This window comes from Theropithecus gelada, chromosome 9, assembly GCF_003255815.1.
Source record: "Theropithecus gelada isolate Dixy chromosome 9, Tgel_1.0, whole genome shotgun sequence".
NCBI lineage: Eukaryota > Metazoa > Chordata > Mammalia > Primates > Cercopithecidae > Theropithecus > Theropithecus gelada.
Window position 1 is genome coordinate 85,439,082 of NC_037677.1, and position 25,684 is coordinate 85,464,765.

Genomic DNA, 25,684 nt, shown 5'->3' on the forward strand with positions numbered 1-25,684 from the left:
CCAGGCTAGACGTGGACGACCAAACTTGAGCATCTGGATGATCTTGCAGTGGACTGAGGCTGGGATGACATAATAATCTAGGAACCACCTGTCTGAGAGACTAAAGGGTCTTGTTACGCTCTATGTCTTCCTGACTCCCTTCCGATGAGGAAGCCCTGCTGCAGCATCCTGAGGCACAGGCTACAACAGGTATCACTGATTTTTTTTAACAGACTCACTACTCACTCCATGTGGTTTAAATAAGGGGTGAAGCCTTCCAATTCCCTGTAAAGCTTCCATGCTGAGCCAATGTTGCAGCCACTCTTCAGAGTTCTCCCAGGTCTCCATTTGACAGCTACCTTGCATCTACCCCAGCCCCCAAAGCTAATGGGGCTGGATTATCAGGAAAATGTTCTATCCTGTTCAGACAAAGGATCATTTTTTCCAATCTTGCTAAAATTTTTTTGGGGGGCAGGTCTGGACTTTTGTTAATTTCTGATGCAGGTGTTTCGAAAAAACCTCTAGGTGCCCCTTCATCTTCTGCGGTGCTGTGATGTAATGATAACGTTAACAATAGCACTACCTGATTATTAATTACTAGTGATATCTGATAATTATTGAATGCTTGCTTTTGCCAGGCAGTGGGCTAAATGTTCTTTATCTATCTCATGTAATTCTCACAGCCATTCTAGGACATAAGTAATATTACAGTCTCCACTTTATATATGAGGAGACAAATTGGGAAGGTTAAGTGACTTTCCCAAGATCAAGACAACTAAGACTGAAACCCAGGCTCATCCCTCTCAGAGCCTGCCTATGTAAACAACTATACAAACCTGTCTCTCCAAGACAATGTGGATGTAGGAACAGACTCACTTTGAGTGCTCTTCTATTTTTCTCTCCCCCAGCATTCCCAAATTCTCAGCATTCAGCACACCCTCCCTACCCTTTCCACTGTCTCCAAAGCATAGGCATTATTTAATTCTTTCGTCATACACCAAGAATGCTTTGAGCTTAACTGCAACATAGATATTGTTTTCTTAGAAAGAAAACTTCTTTCCTGGCCTCATTATGTCTTCTCACCTTGAATATGTGGCACTTTCCCTTTTTCTGGTTTAGAAATGCTTTTGGTCTTGGGGCAACTGTCACTTGTCTCCATGTTCTGGAGGCTGTCTTGATACGGGAGAAGACAATGACTCCCCTTCCCAGGAAAAGGGCGTTTGTTGCCTACCGATGAAGGATGGCTGGAACAGGGTCTCTGGGCAGCGGAAGCGTTCATTTCCGATGGTGATCACTTGCCCATCAGGCAGCTCGTAACTCTTCTCAAGGGAGGAGGAGGATGCGGCAGTGGCCATCTCATTTTCAAAGTCCAGAGCTACATAACACAGTTTCTCCTTGATGTCCCGGACAATCTCACGCTCAGCTGTCAACCAGATACAAACATTGTGGCAAACATTAGGGTCTGCACAGGTGGTAAAGATCTACCTACCCTACTTCAGTGTCTCCCTCAAGATATACGCCTTCAAAAAATGTGTCAGTTCAATATTCTGCAATCCAAAATCCATGATGATAATGATGTAGTAGGGCCACCAGGGAATCACCTCTGTTCCTAGCACAGTGTCTCATGCATAGTAGGCCCTCAGTATGCGTTGTCTGGGAAATGTATAACAAGAATAAAATGAGCTAGCTAGAGAAAGGCTCACAGTAGGGGATCCTTTTTTACCATGACTTTTTTTTGTTTTTTTTGCAGGATAACTATTCTCTGTTATAATTATTTTATAACAGAAAGTTTGTTATATTGTATTTTCAGTTAACCAGGAAGTTTTAGGCTGAATCAGCTCCTCAGGGGCCTCAGAATTTTCTAGAAGTCTGAGATCATGTTGCTTGGGCCAGTAAATAGCAGCTCAACCCTTTGGCACATTTCTCACCCTCCAGGAAAGAGGTGGTGCTGTCTCAGGACCAGGCCTAGTCCGGAGGTTTTCAGCAGTGCATACTGTACAAGATACGGAAGAAGTGGGCGGGCAGAGACCTTTCAGACTTCTGCTCTCTCAAGTTACAGGCTATTAATTATATCTGAGGCTCTAGGAACCTTTTTGAGATTCTTGAGATTCTTTGTAGGGAGCAGAGGAGGAATGCAATTATTCAACTTCATATTGCAAGTGGAGACTTTAACAGTGGCAGGGTTCAAGTTTCAAGCCTCAAATTTGGAGCATAAAGTAAGCCACAGGCACATTCAGAAACCTAAACGTGTGGACAATACCAAATTGCTAAGGGGAGGGCAGGTAGCTGGAGCCACCAGCACTGAGGACATACCATGTTTCTGGCAATGCTGACACTTTCCTCTTGTGAGGGAGGACTGGGTGCGCCGGCTTAGAATCTGAATACATATGTGTCACTGTGTTAGCTATTAACACGTATCACTGGTAATAGCTAACAATTATTGAATACTTACTCTATGTCAAGTATTCCACATGCATTCTTCCATTTAATACTCATAACAATCATGTGATATAGGATCTATTATTATCAGCATTTTACAAATAAAGAGACTGTGGTTGGTTAACTTGTTCAAGCTCACAGAGCTACTGAGTAGCAGAGTTGGGACTCAAGTCCTATCACAATGTCTCCTGCCAATCACCACACCGTGCCATCTTCAGTCTCTGCACAATCTTCTTCTATTTGCTAATGGAGGGGATTTTAAAAAGATCAAGTATGCAACACTGACTAATGCATAACACTGGGTGTCTATAACTGTTCTCCTCTAGGAAATAGTGTAATCATTTTGCAACTTCACATAGCAAAGAAAGATGTGCTTTGCTCTGTGCATTAGAGCCAGGCCTTGCCATTTGCAAATCTTCATCCTATCATCTCCTTGGATAGTGAGGATTGTCCTGGAAGTTGCTGAGCAACACACTGATCCCCTCTGCCCCTTATCTCCCACAGGCCTCACCGGTAGTAACGAAGGAATAGCCACGCTCAGTCAGGATCTTCATGAGGTAGTCAGTGAGATCTCGGCCAGCCAGATCCAGACGCATGATGGCATGGGGCAAGGCATAGCCTTCATAGATGGGGACATTGTGGGTGACACCATCTCCAGAGTCCAGCACGATGCCTGGGAGACAGTTGGGCATGATAGAAGTCACCATGGCAGCTGGCATGTGGTTACTTGCTGGCCAAGTAGAGGGAAGCCTTGGGGAGAGGGAATTTCTGAGCTTCTTATTTAAGAAGAGAAAAGAGGGCATGTGATAGGAGAGGTGAGGTGGGACAGGGCTTGGGGAAGATGAAAAAAAGGGAAGAACAGGAAGAGGAAAACAGTATAAAAAAGTTCTGCTAGAATTATGAGGTCGAGGGCTTATTTTGAACACGAGAAGATCTTTTAGGGCTGGGTTCAGCTGTGTCCATTCTAACTCAGCCCCAGTCCATCACCCCCATGTGTTAATGACCGTTCAGTCCCATCTCTGGTGGTGCGCTTCGACCAACTTCCTGCCCCTCCCAGTCACCTACCAGTTGTGCGTCCAGAGGCGTAGAGGGACAGCACCGCCTGGATAGCAACGTACATGGCTGGGACATTGAAAGTCTCAAACATAATCTGCAAAGCAATCCAAAAAGCTGTTAGTGAAGGTGCCGATCTGACAAAGAATGGTCAGGAGAGCACACCTGGTTGATGGATGTAGAGGGGCCTGACCTGTTCTGGGCAGAGGAGGCCAAAGTAAGAAGGATCAGAACAGCCCTGGTCACATAAAGAGGAGAAATGAAGGTGTGAATGGGGAGCCATGACATCAGTGGCCTGACAGGGTGGGGAGGGGAAGAAGCAGTGTGCACACAAGGCTTGGCCAGGGGAAAGGAAAGTCTAGCTTCTGTCTGTGGTCTTGGCTTTGACTAATAGTCACCAAACTAATAGTTGACTACTAGTGGCTTCATTCCAGGTCTCTTAACTATAAACAGAGGAGGAGTTTGGACTAAATGAGATCTCCAGTTTTTCCAGTGCAGACAGTCTAGGGCTTATTAACTATGTCAAAGCCAGAAGAAAAAGAGAAGACAACATTCAGGTTTTGATTTCTCTGGTATAAAGAAAGAAAACTTTTAAATCTGAAGCTCAGGCTGGCTAGGATTAACCCCATTTCTGTGATTTGCCTGAGGTTCCATTTAATGGATTCCACTTTTTTATGTAGTTGCTGGGTCAATGCTAACCCTAGAATCTGAGGCCATTCTGGCTGCAGTGGGAGAGGCCCTGATTCCAGGAAGACAGGACCTGCCCACGGGTGATAGAGGACCACATAGAATGTCAGTGTCCCAGTTGGTACAGTCCAGGGACAAGATTAGAACCAAGCCCTTCCAGGTCACTTGTGAGAAGTTTGTGCATCAGGAGATGTCTGTGGGTCTTCATTTCTCCCTCTGTAAGACCTTTCCTACTCTATTAACCAAACTGTCTGACATCATTCACTAGCGAGCCATAATTTCCAACCTTTTTTTTTTTTTTTTTGCCTTCACACCATTGACAGGAACAATAATTCATCAGAAGCAACATCTCTTGCGACATGCAGTGATTTTCAGGCCTACAGATGTTTCCCTGTGGAGAATAAGTGCTAGTGGGTTGGTGCAAGCACCAGGAGCTCTTCTGAGGAAAAGGCCTTGCAGTTATTTACATTTATGATTCTCCAATGCTGGAAGATCATGGATCAATCCCAGGCTCTGCCAGTTCTGGCTATGTGACCCTGGGAGAATCATTTAATGTATCTGAACCTCAATTTCTTCATTTATATAAACAATATAATCATAGTTCCTGCTTCACATTGCTAGAACTTAAAGAGACAATGAATGTAAAATGCTGAGCCTAGTACTTGACCATAATGTTGTTATTTAATAGCTCATCCAAGCTAGAAAACTCCTCTGTCTGGTGGACTGGATGGGATTCTATCATAAGGTCTTTAGCTTCAAACAAGTAATAATAATGACAATAATAACTATTATTTGTTGGATGTTTATTAGGAACCATGATATACATCTGTCATTTCACCTTGTTGTTAATGTTCACATCAATCTTTTTGAAAAATAATAGTATTAATATTACTTCCAACTTATAGACAAGGAAACTAAGGCTCTGAGAAATTAACGGAATTCTTTAAGGTTACATAACTGATAAGTGGCAGATCCAGTTTTCAAACCTAGATATGTCTGACTCTCGAACCCAAATTCCTAATGTTATGTGATGCTGCATTTTGAAGTGACTTCTCCTTAGACATTTTAACTTAAACGTGGCCCCTTCTCAATGAAATCTTTTAAATTTCCTATTGCTTTTGGAGGCAAAGGGCTGGTCCCTGCAGGAAGGATGCAAGTACCATCAAGCTGTTCCTGTCCTTTGGGATCCCTGAGTTCATTGAACGTTGTCAGTCTGTTGGTGGACTCCTAGCTCTGGCCTTCTCTCTGCTGTCCTACATAGCCTCCTTCTAACAGAACTTTCCCCAGACCCCAAAGTGTTGTGTGCTGGGGTAGCATACTTACCTGGGTCATTTTTTCCCGATTGGCCTTGGGGTTCAGGGGCGCCTCCGTGAGCAGGGTGGGATGCTCTCCAGGGGCAACACGAAGCTCGTTGTAGAAAGAGTGGTGCCAGATCTAGTGAGTTGGGGGACAGAGAAGAAACACAATGATGTGCTGTCATGAAGCCCTGCATTTCCCAAAAAGGGACCAGAAGCTACTTGACACCAAGACCAAAGGAAATGCTACAAATACTCATCATGTGTCCATGGTTTTATAGATGCAGAGACTGAAGGTCAAAGTGTGTGAGTACCTTCCCAAATGATTCACATCTAGTAAGTGACTGAGCAGAATCCCTAACCCAGATCTGTGAGGCAGGATGGTATACTGGTTAAGGGCACAACCCTTGATCAAACCTTGGGTTCAAAGCCCAGCTTGGACACTTCTTGGTTGTGTGAGTTTAGGCAAGTTTTTAACCCTTCTCAGCATCAGTCTCATGATTGGTAATAGGGAGATGAAAATAATTAGTGTGTACCTCATTGGGTCTTTGTCCAAATGAATAAGGTAACCCTTGAGTTATTGTTCAGCCCAGTGTCTGGCCCAGAATCAATGTTATTATCATTCAACTCTATTTTCTTTGTTCTCTCTTTCCATTTTAATGTTCATGGGAAAATGATTTAATTTTGTAAATAAAAAGACAAATGAATGTGTATATGAATAAATGACGCTTACTTGGAAACCTAATTGACACTTTTAATGCTTCTAGAGAAGTTGCCCTTTGCAATGTATATGAAGAAGAGAACAGGGCTCCCTGACTCTTGCCTCCATCATCCTTTTTGCTCTCGAGGGATGAGAAAAGCTTCCTCTATCAGCACACTCTGGATCTTTCACTCACAGTGAGACTTTTGGCCTTCAGCTGTTTCCAAAAGGCCCACACCTACGTATAGTGTGTCTATGTGAAGGTACTTTGGACATAACTACATTTGCTTTATGGTTGAGCACTTTCTTTAATTCCTAGATGCCGAAAAGAACAAACCATTGCAAAAAGGACTAAATTGATTAATCTTTAAAAGCTTGAAAATTCTCCACCAGAGCCACGAATATGAGATTCACCCAAAATCAAAACAGAGCAAAACAAGAACTGCTGATGAAAGCTTATAAATTAGCAAAAGCAAAATTAGCTTTCAAGACTATCTTATTCCACTTTCTTTTGTTTTGGATTTGTGGTTGATGGAAAGGAAATGAAACTTCTCAAAGTTTTGTTTCTTTAGTGGATTGAAAGCAGCAGACTGCTCAAAAAATCCTGCCAGTCTCAACAAGCAACCCTTCTCCTTCTCTCTCGCTTTCTCTTCACCCCCACCAGAAGATACTTTGAATTTAAATTTTAGAAATAAGGGAAGTTTTTTGCTCTAATAGTCTCTCTCTAGGAGGATACATTCTAAGATGTTGTCAGCTCCATGGAGAAATTCTAAAATAATATTTTCCTGTTGATATTGATATCTTTTTCTCTGTGCAAACTGCAATCTTACCAAATCTAGAATCCTCAATTAAGCAAACCTACTGATAGGAAATTTTTGTAGAAAGATGGAGCTTGGAGCATTACTGCTGATAAATTCTGACAACATTGTGTATTATTTTTTAAGTGACAAATTGTGTGTGTGTAGTAGTAGTAGTAATAGTAGTAGTAGTAATGAGCTGATAGATAAATAAAAGGCCAGATGTTGTGATTCTGATATATCTTGCTGCATTTAAAATTTGTATGTCACTTTCTCATTATTTCTTCTGTTTTTTCTCTGATCACTGGTGTCTGTAATGTTTAATGACCAAACATCAAAATCTTAGAATTTAGCTCTTCTTCTCATTAGCTCTTCTATAAGTGTCTGGGAGATAAGGCCTCATGTAATGCAACACAGAGAAATAATTTTTAAAATATTTGTCATATAGCTTTTTTCAGTGGCTATTGTGCTTCGGTGTGTGGTGAGACATTCAGAAATCTAACAAATCTGCAATGTTACAGTCCTGTTTACTATAGTGAAAACAAAAACATTTTTAATGTAGATGTTTAGAGTGAGTTAATGAACACCTTTCAAGAATGGGCTGTTTAAGGTCCAGCATTTCAAGCATTTCAAGCCCTCTTTAGCTGTATTGCACTGAGAGGGATAGCCATACAGCCCCTGATGAGAATGAAAGACGGGTTATTCTCTGAGCTGCTGCTCATGCACTGCTTGTCCTAGGAGGGCAACCGAGTTGACATGAGCAACAGATGATTAATTCCCTGCAGTGGCAAAGGGCTACTCTTCTCATCTACAGAACTGTCATCCACTAATTAGTTAATAAACCCTAATAGGCAAGGACATTGTTTTTCCTTTTCTTTAGAGACAGAGTCTTGCTCTGTTGCCCAGGCTGGAGTGCAGTGGTATGATCAACTCACCTCACTGCAGCTTCGATCTCCTGGGCCTGAATGATCCTACCACCTCAGCCTCCTGAGTAGCTGGGACTACAGTTGCATGCTACCACACACTGTTAATTAAACATTTTTTTTTTTTTTTCTTAGTAGAGACAGGGTTTTGCTATGTTGCCCAGGCTGGTCTCGAACTCCTGGCTTCAAGTGATCCAAAGTGTTGGGATTACAGGTGTGAGTCACTGTGCCCTGCAGGATTTTTTTCTTCTTTTTTTTGAGATAGAGTCTCATTCCCTCACCTAGGCTAGAGTAGGATCTTGGCCCACTGCAGCCTCCATCTCCCAGGCTCAAGTGATCCTCCCACCTCAATCTCTCAAGTAGCTTGGACTGAGGTGTGTGCCACCATGCCTGGCTAATTTCATTTATTTTTTGTAGAGATAGGATCTCACTATGTTACCCAGCCTGGTCTCAAACTCCTGGGCTAAGTGATCCTCCCACCTTGGCTTCCCAAAGTATTGGGATTACAGGTATGAGCAACTGTGCCTGGCAAGGGAAGTTTTTTTAAAGAGACATTTCAGGAATTTTTTTTCAATGGGTAATAACCCACAATGAACATTAACAAGTAAAAGTAAAGTTGAACAATGTGAGCCAGTTATTTCCCCAGCAGTAGCATGGTGTTCTGTATCAGGGAACACAGGGATTATGTATCCTGAGGGCCCAAGCTGCAGCAAACCTCCCATACCTTTTCCATGTCGTCCCAATTGGTAATGATGCCGTGTTCTATCGGGTACTTCAGGGTCAGGATTCCTCTTTTGCTCTGTGCTTCGTCACCCACGTAGCTGTCTTTTTGTCCCATTCCCACCATCACCCCCTAAAAAGGTTCAACACATTATGAGTCAGCATCTTCCAGAACTTGTGAATTAATTACAGTCAAGCCACAAAAGGTTAAATCATTGAGATGGAAAGTTTCTCTTCTGATTATCAGCAACAATAAACATATTGAGTCTCATTGCCACTATGCTCTTAAGCAACATTCTGTAGTTGATTGGAAAAAGACCAGAATTGCCTTCAAATAAAAGGAGATGTTGGGGGAAAGTCAACTTTACTTTGTATTTTTATCTCCTATGTTCCTTGATGAGCTTTTTTAGAGCAGAGATCATGTCTGTCTTGTCCATCACTATAGCAAATTGCATGGCATATTTGTGGCACTCAATAATTATTTGTTGAGAGAAGGATTAAAATTTTACGTATTTGTTAAATGGCATTTTGTGTCTTATAAATCCTTTAAACTGTACTTTTAAAGTCATCACCTACCCAAAAGAATATGAGTATTATTTTCTAACTATTATAAGCAAAAGCATTGCATCTACAAACAACCACTTGAGGCTTGATTTCTAATGGATAAGTTCATACCAATCAACTGTGAAGACATTTGCCTAAATTAGTCAGCTGCATTTTTAAAAAAATCATTATGGTGAAGCTCTTAAAAACTTACTGTTACTAGATTTTAAATTGCACTGGAGTGACTATTTCAGAACTACAAAACAGCCGTGGCTACTATGGACCCGTAAAAGAGCGACTTGTGCGGAATATCTCCACTGCATAAAGATCAACGAATTCAGACAGACTGCATTCATTGGGAGAGGGTTCTATTATTTATTCTCATGAGTATATCCCAAGCAGAGAGGCATAAACATCAATCAGATAGCCCCAAAGCACAAAATACATTTCTGATGTGAAGGAGATTTTCTGAGATGAAATTACTGAGTTTTTACCATGTGATGCCACCAATGCTTTGTTTACACATAATATGTAGAATTACCATGTGGCTGTCCAAATATATTTTGTTGACAGCTAATATTATGTAAAATTGCATTTGGTATTCATCTAACATCAACTCTGTATGGTTAAGTGACCTGGACTTTTAATGTAGTTTCTTTCCAAACAGTAGCTTTGGTATGCATCAGGATAATGTATAAGCATTTCTGATGGTGAGGAAATGATTTTGATGATGATGATGACTATATTTAGACAAAAAGGACACATGAAAAAGGGGCAGATTTTGTATCTGATAGACACCCATCAGATAATCTGTCTACGTTGTATGTGAAATTGGCATTTACTCCTGGACCTTAATCATGAGAGGTATATTTTTAACAAGGATACATAACTTCTGGGCAGAAAGAGATAGACAATCTGTGGATAAACATGGGCACAGAGGAACCTGCTCTGTGCCCTGTTATGTTCCAATCATAATTTTCCTCACCTGATGTCTGGGACGTCCCACAATGGATGGGAAAACAGCCCTGGGAGCATCGTCCCCAGCAAAGCCGGCCTTACAGAGCCCAGAGCCATTGTCACACACCAAGGCAGTGCTGTCCTCTTCTTCACACATAGCTGGAGCTGCTTCACAGGATTCTATTGTAAACAGGGAGGAAGCAACCTCAGCTGTAATTGGGCATTTGTGGCACTTACCTGACAACTCCCACCTCCAAGGCTGGGTTTGGGGGCCCTCCTCTGTTCTCCTAGTGCTCTCCTGTCACCCTTATCTAATACAGCACTCATCTGGAAGTACTTTAGTTAGACTGTAAGGTTTCAGTAAGGTGAAACTCTGACTTCCGAAACTGACTTCTATGTTTATACAACTTTAGTGTAGTGACCAGCATCTCATGTGTTCTCGTGAGCACTTTAAAGGTGGATTGAGCCAGTGAATGAATAAATAAACTGCAGAGCACAGATGGGAACTCCAGACTCTGAGACCAGATCTTTGCAGAGAGTTGCTTACCTTACGTTAAACAAGCATCTCGATTGTCCTGTCTGTATCAACCCAAATGCACATTTTTCTAGATATGCTCTACCTTTTTGAAATTTTTTCAAACAGCTAGATTTTTGAGGGAGAGGCAGCATGTAAAAATTTAAAAATGTTAAAATAGTCAAGTGTTTAATGGAGAAAGCTTTTTGAATCATAAGGACTTTAACTTTACCCTCAGAGAAGCTTTGAAATAAAATTTTCTGAGAAGGTGCTTTAAATTTTAGGGGCTGCAATTATCCACCGTTAATAAAAGTCACTGTTAAACTAAAAGTCCAACAAGTGAGGGTGAGCCTGATGGATTATATATCATATGGTAGAATACTTTACTGCCATTAAAAAGGTAGAGTAAGAGGATAAGCAAAAGGTAGTTCTTATGTAAGAGTCATCGGTTAGAAAAAGTAACATTGTACATCTCATTAAAAATGTATTTTTTATGCATTGCAAAAAGATTAATCATATTTAGCAAGATGTTGACTGGGGTTGTGATGAAGTGGTGGGTTTCGTAGGTGTTTTTAATTATCTTCCCTTGGTTCTGTCATATTTTTTAAATTTTCTATATTGAATGTGTATTTCTTTGGTAATAAAACAAAATTTTAAATAACCCACTTTATACTTGGATCCTTTTGTAAAATTAGAAGGGCTGCAGCAGCATATCAACTTACAAATTTGAGAAATTGAAGGCATTTTAGAGGACATTTTCATCCAATGCTCTCATTTTCACAAATAAGGAAATCAGGAATTGATTGCTGAAGGGCACACAGGGCATTAGAGGCAGAGCTCCAACCAGACATCAGGTACCCTTTAGCCACCCTTGGTTTCCAGTTCAAGCTCTCTTCCAGTTTTCTAATCACAATTAGGTTGAAATGTTCCGTTAAGAGAAGGACACCCAGAGTTTTCTGACTGGCACTGAGATCTCAATTAGGATTTCAAATTGAGAAAATTTCTTCTTTTAAATGGGTGAACTGATTGCACCTCCAAATTCATATATAAAAAAGGCAGTTCTTTAAGGATACGTCTGAGAAGTAGGGAAATAAAATAGCTATTACAGAGTTGGAGTTCTGCCAAAACATTCCCACAAAATCAAACCTCCGTCTTGCCAAAGGCCTAAAACTTCCTTAGCAGTGCTTCATGTAAAATAATTCTTTGCAAAGAACATAAAACTGCAATTGAGATGACATATTTTAAAGTCAAGGCATGTAATATTGTATTCAACTGACAGGGAAACCAAGCCTTAAGGTTTGGTTTAAATTACTTGTCCAAGAACCTTGAACTGATACATTTAGGACAACGAAGATTTCAGATCACAGTGACAGACTGCCTGGATTTGAGTCCAGGCTCCAACACTTAGATGCTGTGTGATTTTAGTTATTTAACATCTCTAAACCACAATTTCCTTGCTATAAAACAGTAATGATATCGAGACATACCTCATGGAGTTCTTATGGAGATTGGATTTTTAAAGTATTTAAAATAATTTATAGCAGCAGAGATGCTGTAAGTTTTCAATAAATACTAATTTTATCATATTATTATTACTATCACTGTGTGATTATTTTCATTATCCAGATCTCTTTGTTTCTAACCTTTGCTTTCTTTCCACACTGCTCCAGGCTTAGAATACAAATAATCAACGTGTGGATTCCACTTGCAAGAATGGAAATGGGACTTAGGAATGGCTTGCCCTTTCCTTTCCCACCCTTCTTTTCCCTTTCCAGATGCTGAATTATGTTTGACATTCCTGTGATTTGACTTCCCCCATAGCAGATTAAGAAGCTTTAGAAAAGAGGCGAGAACTGTAAAGGAGACAAAAGGGAAGAAGCTTAAGAGCCTGGGGTATCTGTCAGAAGCAGCCAGCCCCAGGGGATAAGCAGGCGCTCTATGGATGTGCTGAGTGCACTTTCCAAACCAAAAGTAAGGGCTGAAAAGAGGACAAAACATTTCAAATTAGGATGGTCTCTGAAAATGGGAAGGTATGGTGACCATGAATGCCGGGATATTTTTAATAACTGTTTTGTTGGGCAGTGATGGCTTGGGAGGAGGGGTTGACTATACTCAGAAAAAGTAGGCTGACTCTCAGCATCAGCAAGAATGCAGAAAAATAAATCTCAAAATTCAGCAAATTTTTTTTACTTGGCCAAAAGAAAAAAAAAGAAAAGAAAAGAAAAAGAAAATCCAGGAAGAATGTTATAATGTCCAAAAGGAGCACTGTCATTGAAGAAGTCACTGTGTCCCTGGAAAGAGTCCGCTCAGTGGTTTGGAACTCTTCTCTAACCTGAATGAGCAGCTCGGTTTGGAGCAAAGCATTTCCTAATTAGGTAAAACACGCTTGAGTGTCTGGTTTTGGAACTGCACCCAGGTCAGGGGGTTTGCTCCAACTGACTAGAGTTCATCGTGTGCCAAAAATGAGTCGTTGGTGGGAGGGGAAAGAAGATTACAGTTCCCAGCTCATTCGTCTTGAAACGCAAACCATATTTAGTCATGAATCACAAAATGCTAGGAAAATCTCAGCATGAAAACTCCAGTCTGGGCTGAAGCTGCCAAGCCTTGATTTGCAGTGAAGCTCAGCCTGGGGTGGCAGGGCTGGCTCCACAGTCACACTTGCCTCACCAGGCTGAGGGGAGTTTTAAGCTGAGAGAGATGCAAACCAGATATCCCGCCGGGAGGCACACACAGCTGTCAGATGCAGACTCTGCTCCCTCCCTCTTTCTTTCCAGAGAAAAATTCAGTTGGTCACCTGCTGTGCTCTGCTGCAAATGACCAATGATGCAGATCCGAACATGTAAGGTCACACATACACATTTCCAACAAAAAAGAGATATACATTTCCAACAGAAGACACTACCAGTTAGAGCCAGGGAAACCCAGAAGTGAATACACAAATTCAGGCACAAAGACTAGGCAACTATTCTCTGTTCACTTCCGAAATCCACTTCCAGACACCTTAGCTGCACCAAAAATACAGCCCAGTGAAAAAAATCCCTACACCAAATCAGAACCAAAAACAAATCTCAGAGTTTCCAGTGCCTAAATACAAATAAATGTATAACTTACTGCACACAGCTAACCTGCATACCTGTGTTGTGCTGCAAGATCTGGGCTGCTTGTTTAGTGTGAACGTTTTGTAAGTGACATGCATTAATAAAATTTTCATATTCTTCTCCACCCCTTCCATTATACCAAACTACATATTAGCCTTGTCTTTAATGTTAGATCATTGAAGCCAAAAGCTACAATCATTTTAGTAGAACAATCTTCATTCAGAAATATCAGTGCATGAACCCAGCCAAATCCCTGCAGATGATGTCTTGTTATTCTGGGTAATTAAAAGAGCCACTGGAATCTATAAGTCATATCCCTGGGCTGGCGCCACTTACCCTGACAGTGCTTGGCTGGGCTTCTCCACACTGGGTGGTGTTCAGGGAAGCTGAATGCTGAAGGGTTATATAGCCCCTTGGCCTGCTCTCCTCCCACTTGCTTCCCAAACAAGGAACAAAGACAGACTTGAGCCTGTCGTCAGTCTAACACAGCCATATAGGGACCTCAGCACAAAACTCTCTCATCTGGGTGGCCGGAGGCCTGGGTCTCTTCCACTGCATTCCACTGCTCTGTTCATGAAACGGGAGGCGGCTCAGCTGCCTGTGGGAGATAAACACGCCAAGCCTTCAGAACAACTGCAGAAATGCCCAGAGACACTGAGCTAGGGTAATGGGCAGATGCAGGCATGGTTTGCACATTCCACGGAGGATGCCAGCTTGCCGTCATGCTGGAATTTCAGGCCATTTTCTAATAAACTGAGAACAGAAAGGGGCAGAAAGGGCTGCCTCTGCCTAGCACGGACTTTTAAAACTCTTATACCATGGTAGCATGCAAGGAAAAAAGATATTCCTTCAGTCGTCTATAAATACATAGAGGGAGTGATGATTTTATGGTAGGCACACTGTTTATAAATCAAGTTCTTGAGGGATGTGAGTGGAAGTAGGAATTGAAGTTAGAGACAAGGTTGACAGGTCTATGTTTTACAAAGAGGAATTTGGTTGTTAGCTTTATTATAACTACATTCATTTTGTTGTTGTTGTTGTTGTTTGTTTTTTGGTGCATTAGCTTTGTCTACTAATTTGTCACTGAGCAAATTAGCAACATAAGTAGGGACCATCCTTTGACGAAAGAGTCTACCCAGCAGCCGGTCAAAGAAGTAGTTTGGAAAAGAAAGGAGATTGTTCAAAGGAAGCCTCTCTAGCCCTCCTCTTTGCCCACTAACCTACTTGACAGGAAGTAGAGAGACCAAGTGATATGGTTTGGTTCGATGTCCCCACCCAAATCTCATCTCGAATTCTAATCTCCATAATCCCCACATGTCCAGAGAAAGGCTAGGTGGGAGGTGCCTGGATCATGGGGGCGTTTTCTCCCATGCTATTCTCATGAAAGTGAGTGAGTTCTCACGAGATCTGATGGTTTTATAAGGCAGTTTTCCCTGCTCTTGCTTGCTCTCTCGTGCCTGCTGCCATGTAAGGCACGCCTCTTCCCCTTTTGCCATGAGTTTAGTTTCTTGAGGCCTCCCCAGCCATGCAGAACTGTGAGTAAATTAAACCTCTTTTCTTTATAAATTACCCAATCTTGGGTATGTCTTTATAGCAGTGTGAAAATGGACTAAGATACTAGGTGATCCTGTCATTTCTCAAAGATATAAGCCCTCATCTCAAGCATCAATGAATAGCTTCGATGATTTTGTATTTGTCTACTAGGTTCTCACTAAACTCATAAAGAAATATTTTTGTGGGCACTATGAGTGTATCTGGACTGTGGACATGTGAGAAAAATCCCAGAATGAGTGGCTTTATTTTACAGCCATGACCAGCTGCTCACTCATATTACTATGTCAGATCTGTTTGATTAATGGTGCCCACACATATACATACATATATATCTTTGAAGATTGCACTATTGATTATTAGAAAATTTTAAACAGCATAAGACTAGATCATAACAGGATTTCTCTATACTGCTTGGGATTTGTCTAACTTTTACCAACCAGAAAACACAGCCATTGAATGTTAAAATATAAAATCTACACAGTATGACATAAAGTTGGCCATTTGGGGTTAATCCATTAGTTTTCATCCCAGGAATCATGTGAAGCAAAATTTCCATATTTTCTTGAGTAGGAGAGCAATTTGAATGGAGGAAGGATTCCCCTTCCTCATGTTTCTGACTCATGCAGTGTCTGTGTAGTCCTTGGGATCTTTATGAAGTGACTGTTCATCTAAACACCAAAGAGAAGAGTTTTTGCATTCACCTTTATGATTCTTACATCATTTCTTCCTTGATTATGGTAGTGTATATCCAAAGCACTAATAATAATCAGACTATGATGAAATAAAGAGACATACTAAAAGAGGACTCAAGGTTTAGTTTTTCTTGCAAGTTTTTTTTTTTTTTTTCAAATAATCTATGATGCTAACCAGGAAAGACTTATAATTGAAAATAAATTTCTGAGTAAGTGATTAAATGATCTTATTGCCTGGGTTTGAGATTTATAGTTTCACATCCCACCCAAATCTCTTCAGTGAGAGAAACCAACACTGTATGGGTATGAGTGTGTGTGCAAAGATATCTCCAGTCAAGCGGCCAGATACTTCCTGGGGCCAGCAGCCATGTATCCAGGGAGTTATGGAACAGTTAGAAAAACAGTAGTGTCAAAAAAAAAAAAAAAAAAAAAAGAAGAAGAAGAAGAAGAAGGAAAGAAAGAAAAACAGTGGTGTCTGGTAACTTGGTTGCAGTTCAGGGACACTATAAAATAAATTCCAAGCTAAAGCACATATCCAAGAATAATTTCCAGACACGTTGTTCTACAAACATCATGCACCATCTTAGTAAGATTATTTCACTATGATTTATTGTAAATTGCTTGAGCACTGGTGCAGCACTGTGTAGATTTAGATTAGGCCATGTAAATACTGACAAATATCCATAAAATATTGATGTCTGGTAAGAAAAATGATTTTCTGCTGGTGCTGAAAAATTGGGCTGTAGAAATTGTTTTTTTCTAGACTGATCATACTCATTGACTATTTTCTTCAGCTCATAAAATTCATTTTTCTGAGAAGACACAATGAGAGCAAGGCACCCTTTCCGTTTCCCACCTTTGAAATTCTCCAGGAGAGTCACAAACAGTTCTCCTAAGACAGCCCACAAAGACAAAGGCATGGAGTCTATGCTGGCACAATGGCCATCCCGCCACATTTGCAGGGATTTACCAGGCTCTGCTCTGTCCCTCATTTGAGCATAATTAATATTCTTTATGGGAAATATGATTGGACACGTTCTATGAGGGTGTAAAGGCTGGTATTTCAGGGTTTTATTTTCATGTTTTCATTTATTTCAAAATGTGAGAGGATCAGAGAGAAGATACATGGTATATTAAATGTGAGAAGAACCATGCAACATGAGGATGTGAGGAAGGAATGCAGTGACCATTGGCCCTCAGACCTTGACTTTGTGTAAAGGCAAACATTTTGGATCAGTACACGGGGGTTATGATTCAGAGTTGAAATTCCAAAGCTATCATTTACTACCACTGTATCCCCTCTGTGCCTTAGCTTTCTTATAAGAAAAATAAGGTTAATATTCATGCCTTATCACAAGGTGGCAATGAGATATGAGGAGTTAATGGGAAGCACCTAGAATACTGCCTGGCCCATGGTGAGCACGATGTAATTATTAGCTATTATTATCGTCGGGTGCTCAGTAATGAGGAAGTTAGTTCTAGAGGTGACACAGACACTTTTTCAGACAACAAAAGTGCAGAGGTAAACTCTTACCCAGAAGACTGTGACACCCTGTGCTGGTTTCCTATTGCTGCTCTAACAAATTATGACAAACTTACTGGCTTCAAACAGCACAAAAGTATTCTGTTATAGTTCTTGAGGTCAGAAGTCCAAAACAAATTTTCAGTGGGCTAAAATCAAGGCATTCCTTCTGGAAGCTCTTGTGGGGGTCTATGTCTTTGTATTTTCTAGTCTCTAGAGTCCACTTGGCTCATGGCTGCTTCCTCTTTCTTCAAAGCCTGCAGCAGAGTGTCTTCAAACTCTCTTTCTGACATTAATCCTCCTGTTAGAAGGACCTTTGTGAATATATTGGACTCTGATGGATAATCCAGGATAGTTCATTGTAATCTTCCCATTTTAAGAGTTTGATTTAATCATATCTGCAAAGTCACCATTTTGTGTGTAAGGTAACATATCCACAGGTTTAGGGGATTAGTAGTTGAACATCTTGCGGGAAGGGTTCATCATCCCGCTTATTACATACTCCCATCTCACCACTCAATGTATTTGCCATTACATGTCAAGGCATTTATACCAGTTTCTCAGTTTCCAAAAAGTATTTCTACCAATGGTGTTAGCATCAGATGTACTTACTACACTTAATAAACACTACCTTAGACTGTTTATTCTGCTGTAACTAAATAGCTGAGACTGGATAGTTTATTTTAAAATGAAATTTATTCCTCACATTTCTGGAAGCTGGGAAGTCCAAGATCAAGGAGCCAGCATCTGGTGAGGGCCTTCTTGATGTGCCATCCCATGGTGGAAGAAAGGGATGGACCTGCTCCCACAAGTCCTATTTATAGTGGCATTAATCTGTTCATGGAGGTGGAGCTCTTATCAATTAAACACCTTCCATTAGGCCTCATCTCCCAACACTGTTGCCCTAGGGTTTAAGTTTCCAATACATGAATTTTGGGAGACATATTAAGATCATAGCAGACACTTAAGACATGGTACATAAGTCTTATCTCAGGAAAGGGATCAGAAAACTGTAAAGCTACAGGCCCATAATCCTGTAATGGCTAACTAGGAAAGTGGAATAAACTTGTATCCCTCCTTTATGCTTTTCAGAGTGTCTAGATAATGTAATGCATTTATAAGATTCACAAGGCACTTTCAAGAGCTTTACTGTATTTTATTTTTGTTTATGAAAGAACAAAATTACATGTCAGATTGCAGAATAGCACCTGTTAGATTTGGGAAACAGAACAACTTTTGACATCCTCTTTGTCACCAAAGATAACTTGAGAAATTAGGTTTAACCATGAAGAACAGAGAGCTTTAAAATATGTTTTAAATTCCTGGAAAAGAAGGATAATACCTATTTTTCCTTTGTCAATTGCACTTACATTTTTTCCTGCCTCTCCTACCTTATCTACTCCAACTCAGAACTCATATGTGCCAACATTGCCCCGGTGATATGGAACAATGGACTTTCCCATTAACAAGTCAGACAAGCTCATAACTGAGGACCTCTGCTCATGCTGATCCTCTGCCTGAAACAATATTTCCCCCATTCACTCCTCTAACTCCTTTCCTAATACCATCTCTTCTTTTAGCATACTCTACATATCCTCCTAAACTCAGTTTAAGTGTCCCCTTCCCCTAGGAAGCCCTCCCTACTCACTTCCTTTTTTTTTTTTTTTTGAGCTGGAGTCTTGCTCTGTCACCCAGGCTGGAGTGCAGTGGTGCAATCTCGGCTCACTGCAACCACCACCTCCTGGGTTGAAGCAATGCTCCTGCCTCAGCCTCCTGAGTAGCTGGAATTACAGGTGCCTGCCACCATGCCTGGCTAATTTTTGTATTTTTAGCAGAGACAGGGTTTCACCATCTTGGCCAGGCTGATCTCGAACTCCTGACCTCATGATCTGCCTGCCTCGGCCTCCCAAAGTGCTGGGATTACAGACGTGACTCCCTACCCACTTCTACCCCACTCATTTTGGTTAAGGGTGCCTCCTATATTTATCCATACTACTTTGTGTTTGCCTCTCTCATAGCACTCACTATATTGTTCTATAATAATATGTCCAACTTTTATGCTAGACTATAATGTGTTTGCAGGCAGACTAAATTGATTTCATCTTTGCATTCCTAGAGCCTGGAACATTCAGTAAATGTTTCTTGAACTGAACTGAATTAAGTGCAGAAAATGCTTAGCAAATAGTCTAGGATGTTCTGAAGAGAGGGCAAATAAAAATAAATGAACTAACAGTTATCAGACAATGCTATGAGCTATTTGCTCTACATACATAAACTCATTTAATCTTCAGAGCAGCCATAAGGAATACTATTTTTCCCATTTACAGATGAGGAAATGGAGGCTCAAATAAGCCAAATAACTTGCATGGCCCCGGAACTGGTAAGTGGTAGAGCAGGGATTCAAGCCCAGACCCATCTGACACCAGAGATTGAGTTCAAGCACATGCACAGAGGTGTGGGTAGTGGCCTGTGTGTCAGGCTCCACCAAGGTGGTAGGGAGCATGAGGTTAAATCATCAAGCCAAAGCCGATGACCTCACTATTCAACATCCCAGCCTCGTGAAAGCCTGGGCACACAAGACAATATTGGCACCAGCTAGCTCAAGTGAACCCAGTATTAGCTCTTTTCTCTCAAGCTGACTAGACCAAACTGCCCCAGCTTCCTACTGATTGAAGCTCTCCTTCACAAAAGACCTTGAATCTACAGGATGACCAAGGTTGCTGGTGTACCCAAGGGGTTTCCTTGGTCCTGGCGGGGAAGGTAGGATATGGGACTTGCAGTGCCTTAAAAAGTCCCAGGAAATCCAGGACAAATTGATTATTTGAATAATTACCAATGATTAGAGCAACCTGTCTTGTATATTACTCATAGGGACTCTTCCTTTCAGATGCCTTTGAAGAGGACCACAAACAGCCATTTATACCAATGGTATTGACCAGTGTTGTCTAACAGAACTTACTGCAATGATGGAAAATTCAATATCAGCACCGTCCAATACATATGACTATTGATCATTGAAATGTCTATAGGAATTTTTAAATTTTATTTAATCTTAATTAAATTTTAATTTGAATAGCCACATATGGCTACTGACTTCCATATTGGACAGCACAGGAGTAATAAGTTTTAAATTTGGCTGCAACTGAAATTGCCTAAGGGGCTTTAAAAAATCCCAGTGCAGAGGCTACACTCTAGATCAATTAAATCAGAGCATCTTAGATGGGACACAGATGTCTAATGTGTATCCAAGAATAAGAACCTTTGGAATAGACCAGGGATCCCAAAATATGGCCTATGAATTGACTGCATCAGAATCAACAGAAGAGTATATTAATAATATGCAGAGCTGACTCTCTTTCCCCTTAAACACACCTCCTAAATTATAATTATAATCCCTGGAGAAGACCCTAGAGTCAATTTTCCAAAATAAACTTTTCATCTTAGAATAGAAAAGTTGTGAAGATAGTACAGAGAGTTCTCATTTACCCTACACCTAGTTTCCCCTAATATTAACATCTCACATTACTGTGGTACATTTTCCATAATTAATGAACCGATATTTACACATTATTAAGGAATCTTCAGAATTCATTCCGATTTCCTCAGCTTTTACTTAATGTTCCTTTTTGTTCAAGGATACCACATTGTATTTAAGTCAAGTCTCTTTAGCCATGTCCTCTTAGCTGTGACAGTTTCTCAGACTTTTCTTATGTTTAATGACCTTGACAGTTTTGAGGAGTATTGGTCAGATGTTTTGTAAACTGTCTCTCAGTTTGGATTTGTCTGATGTTTTTCTCATGATTGGAATGAGATCACATGTTTTTGGGAAGAAAACCCTAGAGGTAAGTTGCTATTCTCATCCCTTGATATCAAGACAAGATGCTACCAGGATGACTTATCACTGTAGATGTTCATCTTAATCACTGGACTAATGTTTGCCAGGTTTCTCTACTGTAAAATTACTTTTCTCTCAGCATCTTCCATACTATACTCTTTGGATAGAAGTTACAAGTACAGTACACACTTAAAGAACGGGGAGTTACACTTCACCCCCTTGAAGACAGAGTATTTATATCAATTATCCAAAATAAAAATCTATTTTTGATACAATCCTCAATGATTCTTATTCATAACAAAATTTGGGAATCACTCAGACAAACAGCTGAAGGAGGCAGAACCACATGACATCCAGTTTGACCCTGATTCTCTGAGTGTGGATGACATGGTGAACTGTCGGATTTGCTAGACTTCTGTGAAGACTAGCTGATAGTTACTTATTTAGTCTAGAAACCAGATCACTGCTCATCTAAACACAAAACAGTGAATAAATATAGAATTGTTGATATTACCACCAAGGAGTGTTTTGGAGTTGGAATCCAGCATATTGGAGGAGAAAAAAAGCCATACCAAGAAGGATACATATAGTGCTTTGGACCAAAATCACAGCAACCAAGAGGCATTCCCTAAAAAAGAAAAAAATATCAGTAGTATCAGGTAGAGAACTAGGCAACTGGTGGCCCAAAGGATCTTGGGATATATATGGCCATGTGAAGAGGACCACCATGACCCATTGGCATGTACAGGACACTTCAGAGCTACAATACCATTATTGACAACAATGACAAACATTCACTAAGTCGTTAGCAGAGTTAGTTTATAGTGTAAAGGGTGATTCAGAAACTCATTTGTCACTAGTGGATTCCTTGAACCAGTAACAAAGCTATCTTACCAAGGGGAAAGTGTTTTACTATTGCTGTTTATAAGCCGCAGAAAGTCTCTGTTCTCTGGATCCCTGCTTGGCTTTGGTAAAGCTACAGTTAGAGACTCAACCTCTTGGTTTCTCAGAACATTAATTAGTGCATTGTTCAATTTTAATACTCAAGGAGTGTGTGTTGAGAATTGTGGGAGGTTCAGAAGCTTGGCCACACACAGTAGCAGCTCTGAGTAACTGAGAATGCTTCGTCAGAAGTGACAACTTCCAGGAGACACGAAGGCTGCCTTAATGCACTGAAGCGATGTGAGGTAGAAAAGTGAGCATCTTTCATGTTCCCTGTGAAAATATAAGTAGCACACATGGGTTATGTCTACAAAGAAATAGATTTCCTTCACCTTCACCTTCACCTAGAAACGTAAGTTAAAGTTTCTAACAACCTAGCAGCACAGAGGACAGATTGCCTTATGGGATAGTGAGTGTTTTGTCTATTGAATTAAGTAAGTGGATGCAAGATGACCTCAGGGCTATTGTTGAAAAGGTTTGTGTACTATGTAGAAAATGTGAAGAGACTTTTAAGGATCTTTCAATTCTTTCACTTTCCATCCTGTTGATATAGGATGAGTGACACCATGCCAACTGTCTGGGATGTCACTGCTCATCTCTGTTTCTTCATCAGTGTCAGCTGTTACACATATGCAATGTGCAGTTAGAAGAGTGTGATGCTTTTCTTAAACTGGCTGATTTATACACATCAAGGAAGACATAATTTAGGCAAGAATAGCCACAGAGTAAGAGAGAGACCCTCAGTGTAGAGATCCACAGTCCTGACTTTGCCATGAAGATGCTATTTTGAAAGAGGACAAGATCTTTACATCTCTGAATCTCAATAATCTTTCCAAAAATGAAGACTTTGTGCTAATTCATCTCTCAGTTTTCTTCTAGTTCTGACATTCTCTGCAGTCTTTCCTTTGTCCTTATTCTTAAATGGTGTTTGCTAGGTTTCAGTGAAAAGGCGCTAGTCTTTATTATTCAATGAAAATCGCAAACCTTAGTGTTTACTGATGGTGCCTTAGAAAATATAAATGACAGGATTATTATGGCTGCATTGATTTGCCTTTCTACTTCTTAACTTCTCTAAGTGTGTACACCCTTTATATGATATTTTTGCCATGCATCAGTAATCTATATTCCAAAATCTAAGATAAGTTTTACAGATTCAGATGCCTATTGGGGCAGGGATAACTGAAAAGGCCAAGTGGTACTTCTGATAAACAGAGGACCTAGGTCTCCTGCAAGGGATGGGTCACCACTCAACCCCATCTGGTGTTGTAATGCTAGTTCAGAGTTGCCAGATCTTCCACTTTTTATGAGAAGGTAGAAATTGTAACTTTTATGCAAAAATCCCTTCATTTAAAATGATGGCAATTAGCTAACATTTTAAAAAGAGGACAACAGGCTAAATCAATGTTTTTTTGGGTCTTCAGTTTGTAAACTCTGATCTACAAACAACAATAACATCCAATCCAATCACAGCTCCAGTGCTCCCTGACACCCCAACCTACAGTATTTCAATAGGTAATTAAATAACAAGAAAACAAAAGTATGAAATGTCATCAAGGACATTGATGAGAGGAGATAGTCTCAGTTAGAATATTTCAGACAGGTATCTTCCTGCCTTACTTTGTTATCAGCTTCTTAGATGTGGTTCTGTAACTTTCGCTTAGGAAGGAAGTAGTAACAAAAGCTCTTGGCTAATTGTCTTTGGTGACAAATACCACAGATGGTGTTATATCCCAAGTGTATTAACATAAGAGTGTCACACACTATTTCAGTGTCTAAAAAAGAAATGACCATTTTATCAGCACGTGATTACCATGATGTGGAATAAACTTCGTTAAGTGTATTACTCTGTTCTCACGCTGCTAATAAAGACATACCTGAGACTGGGTAATTTTTAAAGGAAAGAGGTTTAATGGACTCACAGTTCCACATGGCTGAGGAGGCCTCACAATCATGGTGGAAGGCAAAGGAAGAGCAAAGGGACTTCTTACATGGCAGCAGGCAAGAGAGTGTGTGCAGGGGAACGCCCCTTTATAAAACCATCAGATCTCGTGAGACTTATTCACTGTCAGGAGAACAGCTCAGGAAAGACCCACCCCCATGATTCAATTACCTCCCACCCAGTCACTTCCATGACATGGGCATTATGGGAACTACAATTCAGGATGAGACTTGGGTGGGGACACAGCCAAACCATATCAATACGAAAATCTGGGGAAATTTCCAGGATGCCAATTTTCTGGGAAGCTTTTGAGGATCATAGGTTTGGAGCAAATGCCTACTAATGTCTTAGTGTAAATTTATTTCCAGAGATTCTCAGAGGGGAATGGAACTTACATTTATTTAATGCCTACCATGTCCCCAAGTATAGTACTTATTACATAGATAATAAGATGAATAAAGTAGTTTATTTCTTACTCTTCAGGAGTAAGGGATTAAACAGTAAGTCTGACTTACTAGGAAAAGAATGACTAGAATCTCATGAAAATTTTAAATTTTTGCACTCACCTTATTTTATTTAGTCAAGATATTTTTGTCCCTCTCCTAAAGGTCACTCTGGGAAGTTAAGCAGCTTCAGCAATGCTTACCAATGCTTGGATCTCTGGACCTATTTAAACCAATAGCAAATACTTTCAGATCACTGTAGTGTTGGCACATCTCTGTCCCTGGAGGGTGAATTTGATTTTTGTCTGCAGACAAATGCCATTCTCATTGGAGGCTAGTGAAGAAGGTGAGTTGACAAGCTTGGGCATTACGATTTTGGGTCAAAAAGAAGTAGGTTCTGGAGTAATCAAACTGATATCCGTGTTTGACTTGCAAGGAACCAGGATGTACAGTCTCCGTTTAGCTATACATTCTGGCAGGTTGTCTTAAACTTCTCTTTTTTTCTGCATGTCCACACTTTATTACAATGCTACAGTTTCTTTTTTTTTTTTTTTAATTTATTATTATTATACTTTAAGTTCTAGGGTACATGTGCATAACGTGCAGGTTTGTTACATATGTATACTTGTGCCATGTTGGTGTGCTGCACCCATCAACTCGTCAGCACCCATCAACTCGTCATTTACATCAGGTATAACTCCCAATGCAATCCTTCCCCCCTCCCCCCTCCCCATGATAGGCCCCGGTGTGTGATGTTCCCCTTCCTGAGTCCAAGTGATCTCATTGTTCAGTTCCCACCTATGAGTGAGAACATGCGGTGTTTGGTTTTCTGTTCTTGTGATAGTTTGCTGAGAATGATGGTTTCCAGCTGCATCCATGTCCCTACAAAGGACACAAACTCATCCTTTTTTATGGCTGCATAGTGTTCCATGGTGTATACGTGCCACATTTTCTTAATCCAATCTGTCACTGATGGACATTTGGGTGGATTCCAAGTCTTTGCTATTGTGAATAGTGCCACAATAAACATACGTGTGCATGTGTCTTTATAG

The 25,684-nt window shown here is 40.5% G+C and overlaps 1 protein-coding gene across 3 annotated transcripts in view; it reads right to left on the reverse strand.

The window, feature by feature from the left end:
- ACTA2 (actin, alpha 2, smooth muscle, aorta) overlaps positions 1-25,684 on the reverse strand; it is a 67,487-nt gene that overhangs the window by 3,214 nt on the left and 38,589 nt on the right. For 2 of the 3 annotated variants that reach the window (XM_025396921.1, XM_025396924.1), the window contains exons 2-7: positions 10,122-10,273; positions 8,598-8,726; positions 5,482-5,592; positions 3,484-3,568; positions 2,930-3,091; positions 1,211-1,402 (exon numbers count right to left, since the gene is read on the reverse strand). In XM_025396921.1, coding sequence (XP_025252706.1) covers positions 1,211-1,402; positions 2,930-3,091; positions 3,484-3,568; positions 5,482-5,592; positions 8,598-8,726; positions 10,122-10,273 — 831 coding nt within the window. Of the gene's footprint in view, positions 1-1,210; positions 1,403-2,929; positions 3,092-3,483; positions 3,569-5,481; positions 5,593-8,597; positions 8,727-10,121; positions 10,274-14,041; positions 14,321-25,684 lie in introns of those variants that run through there. The other variant, XM_025396923.1, reaches the window with a different exon arrangement.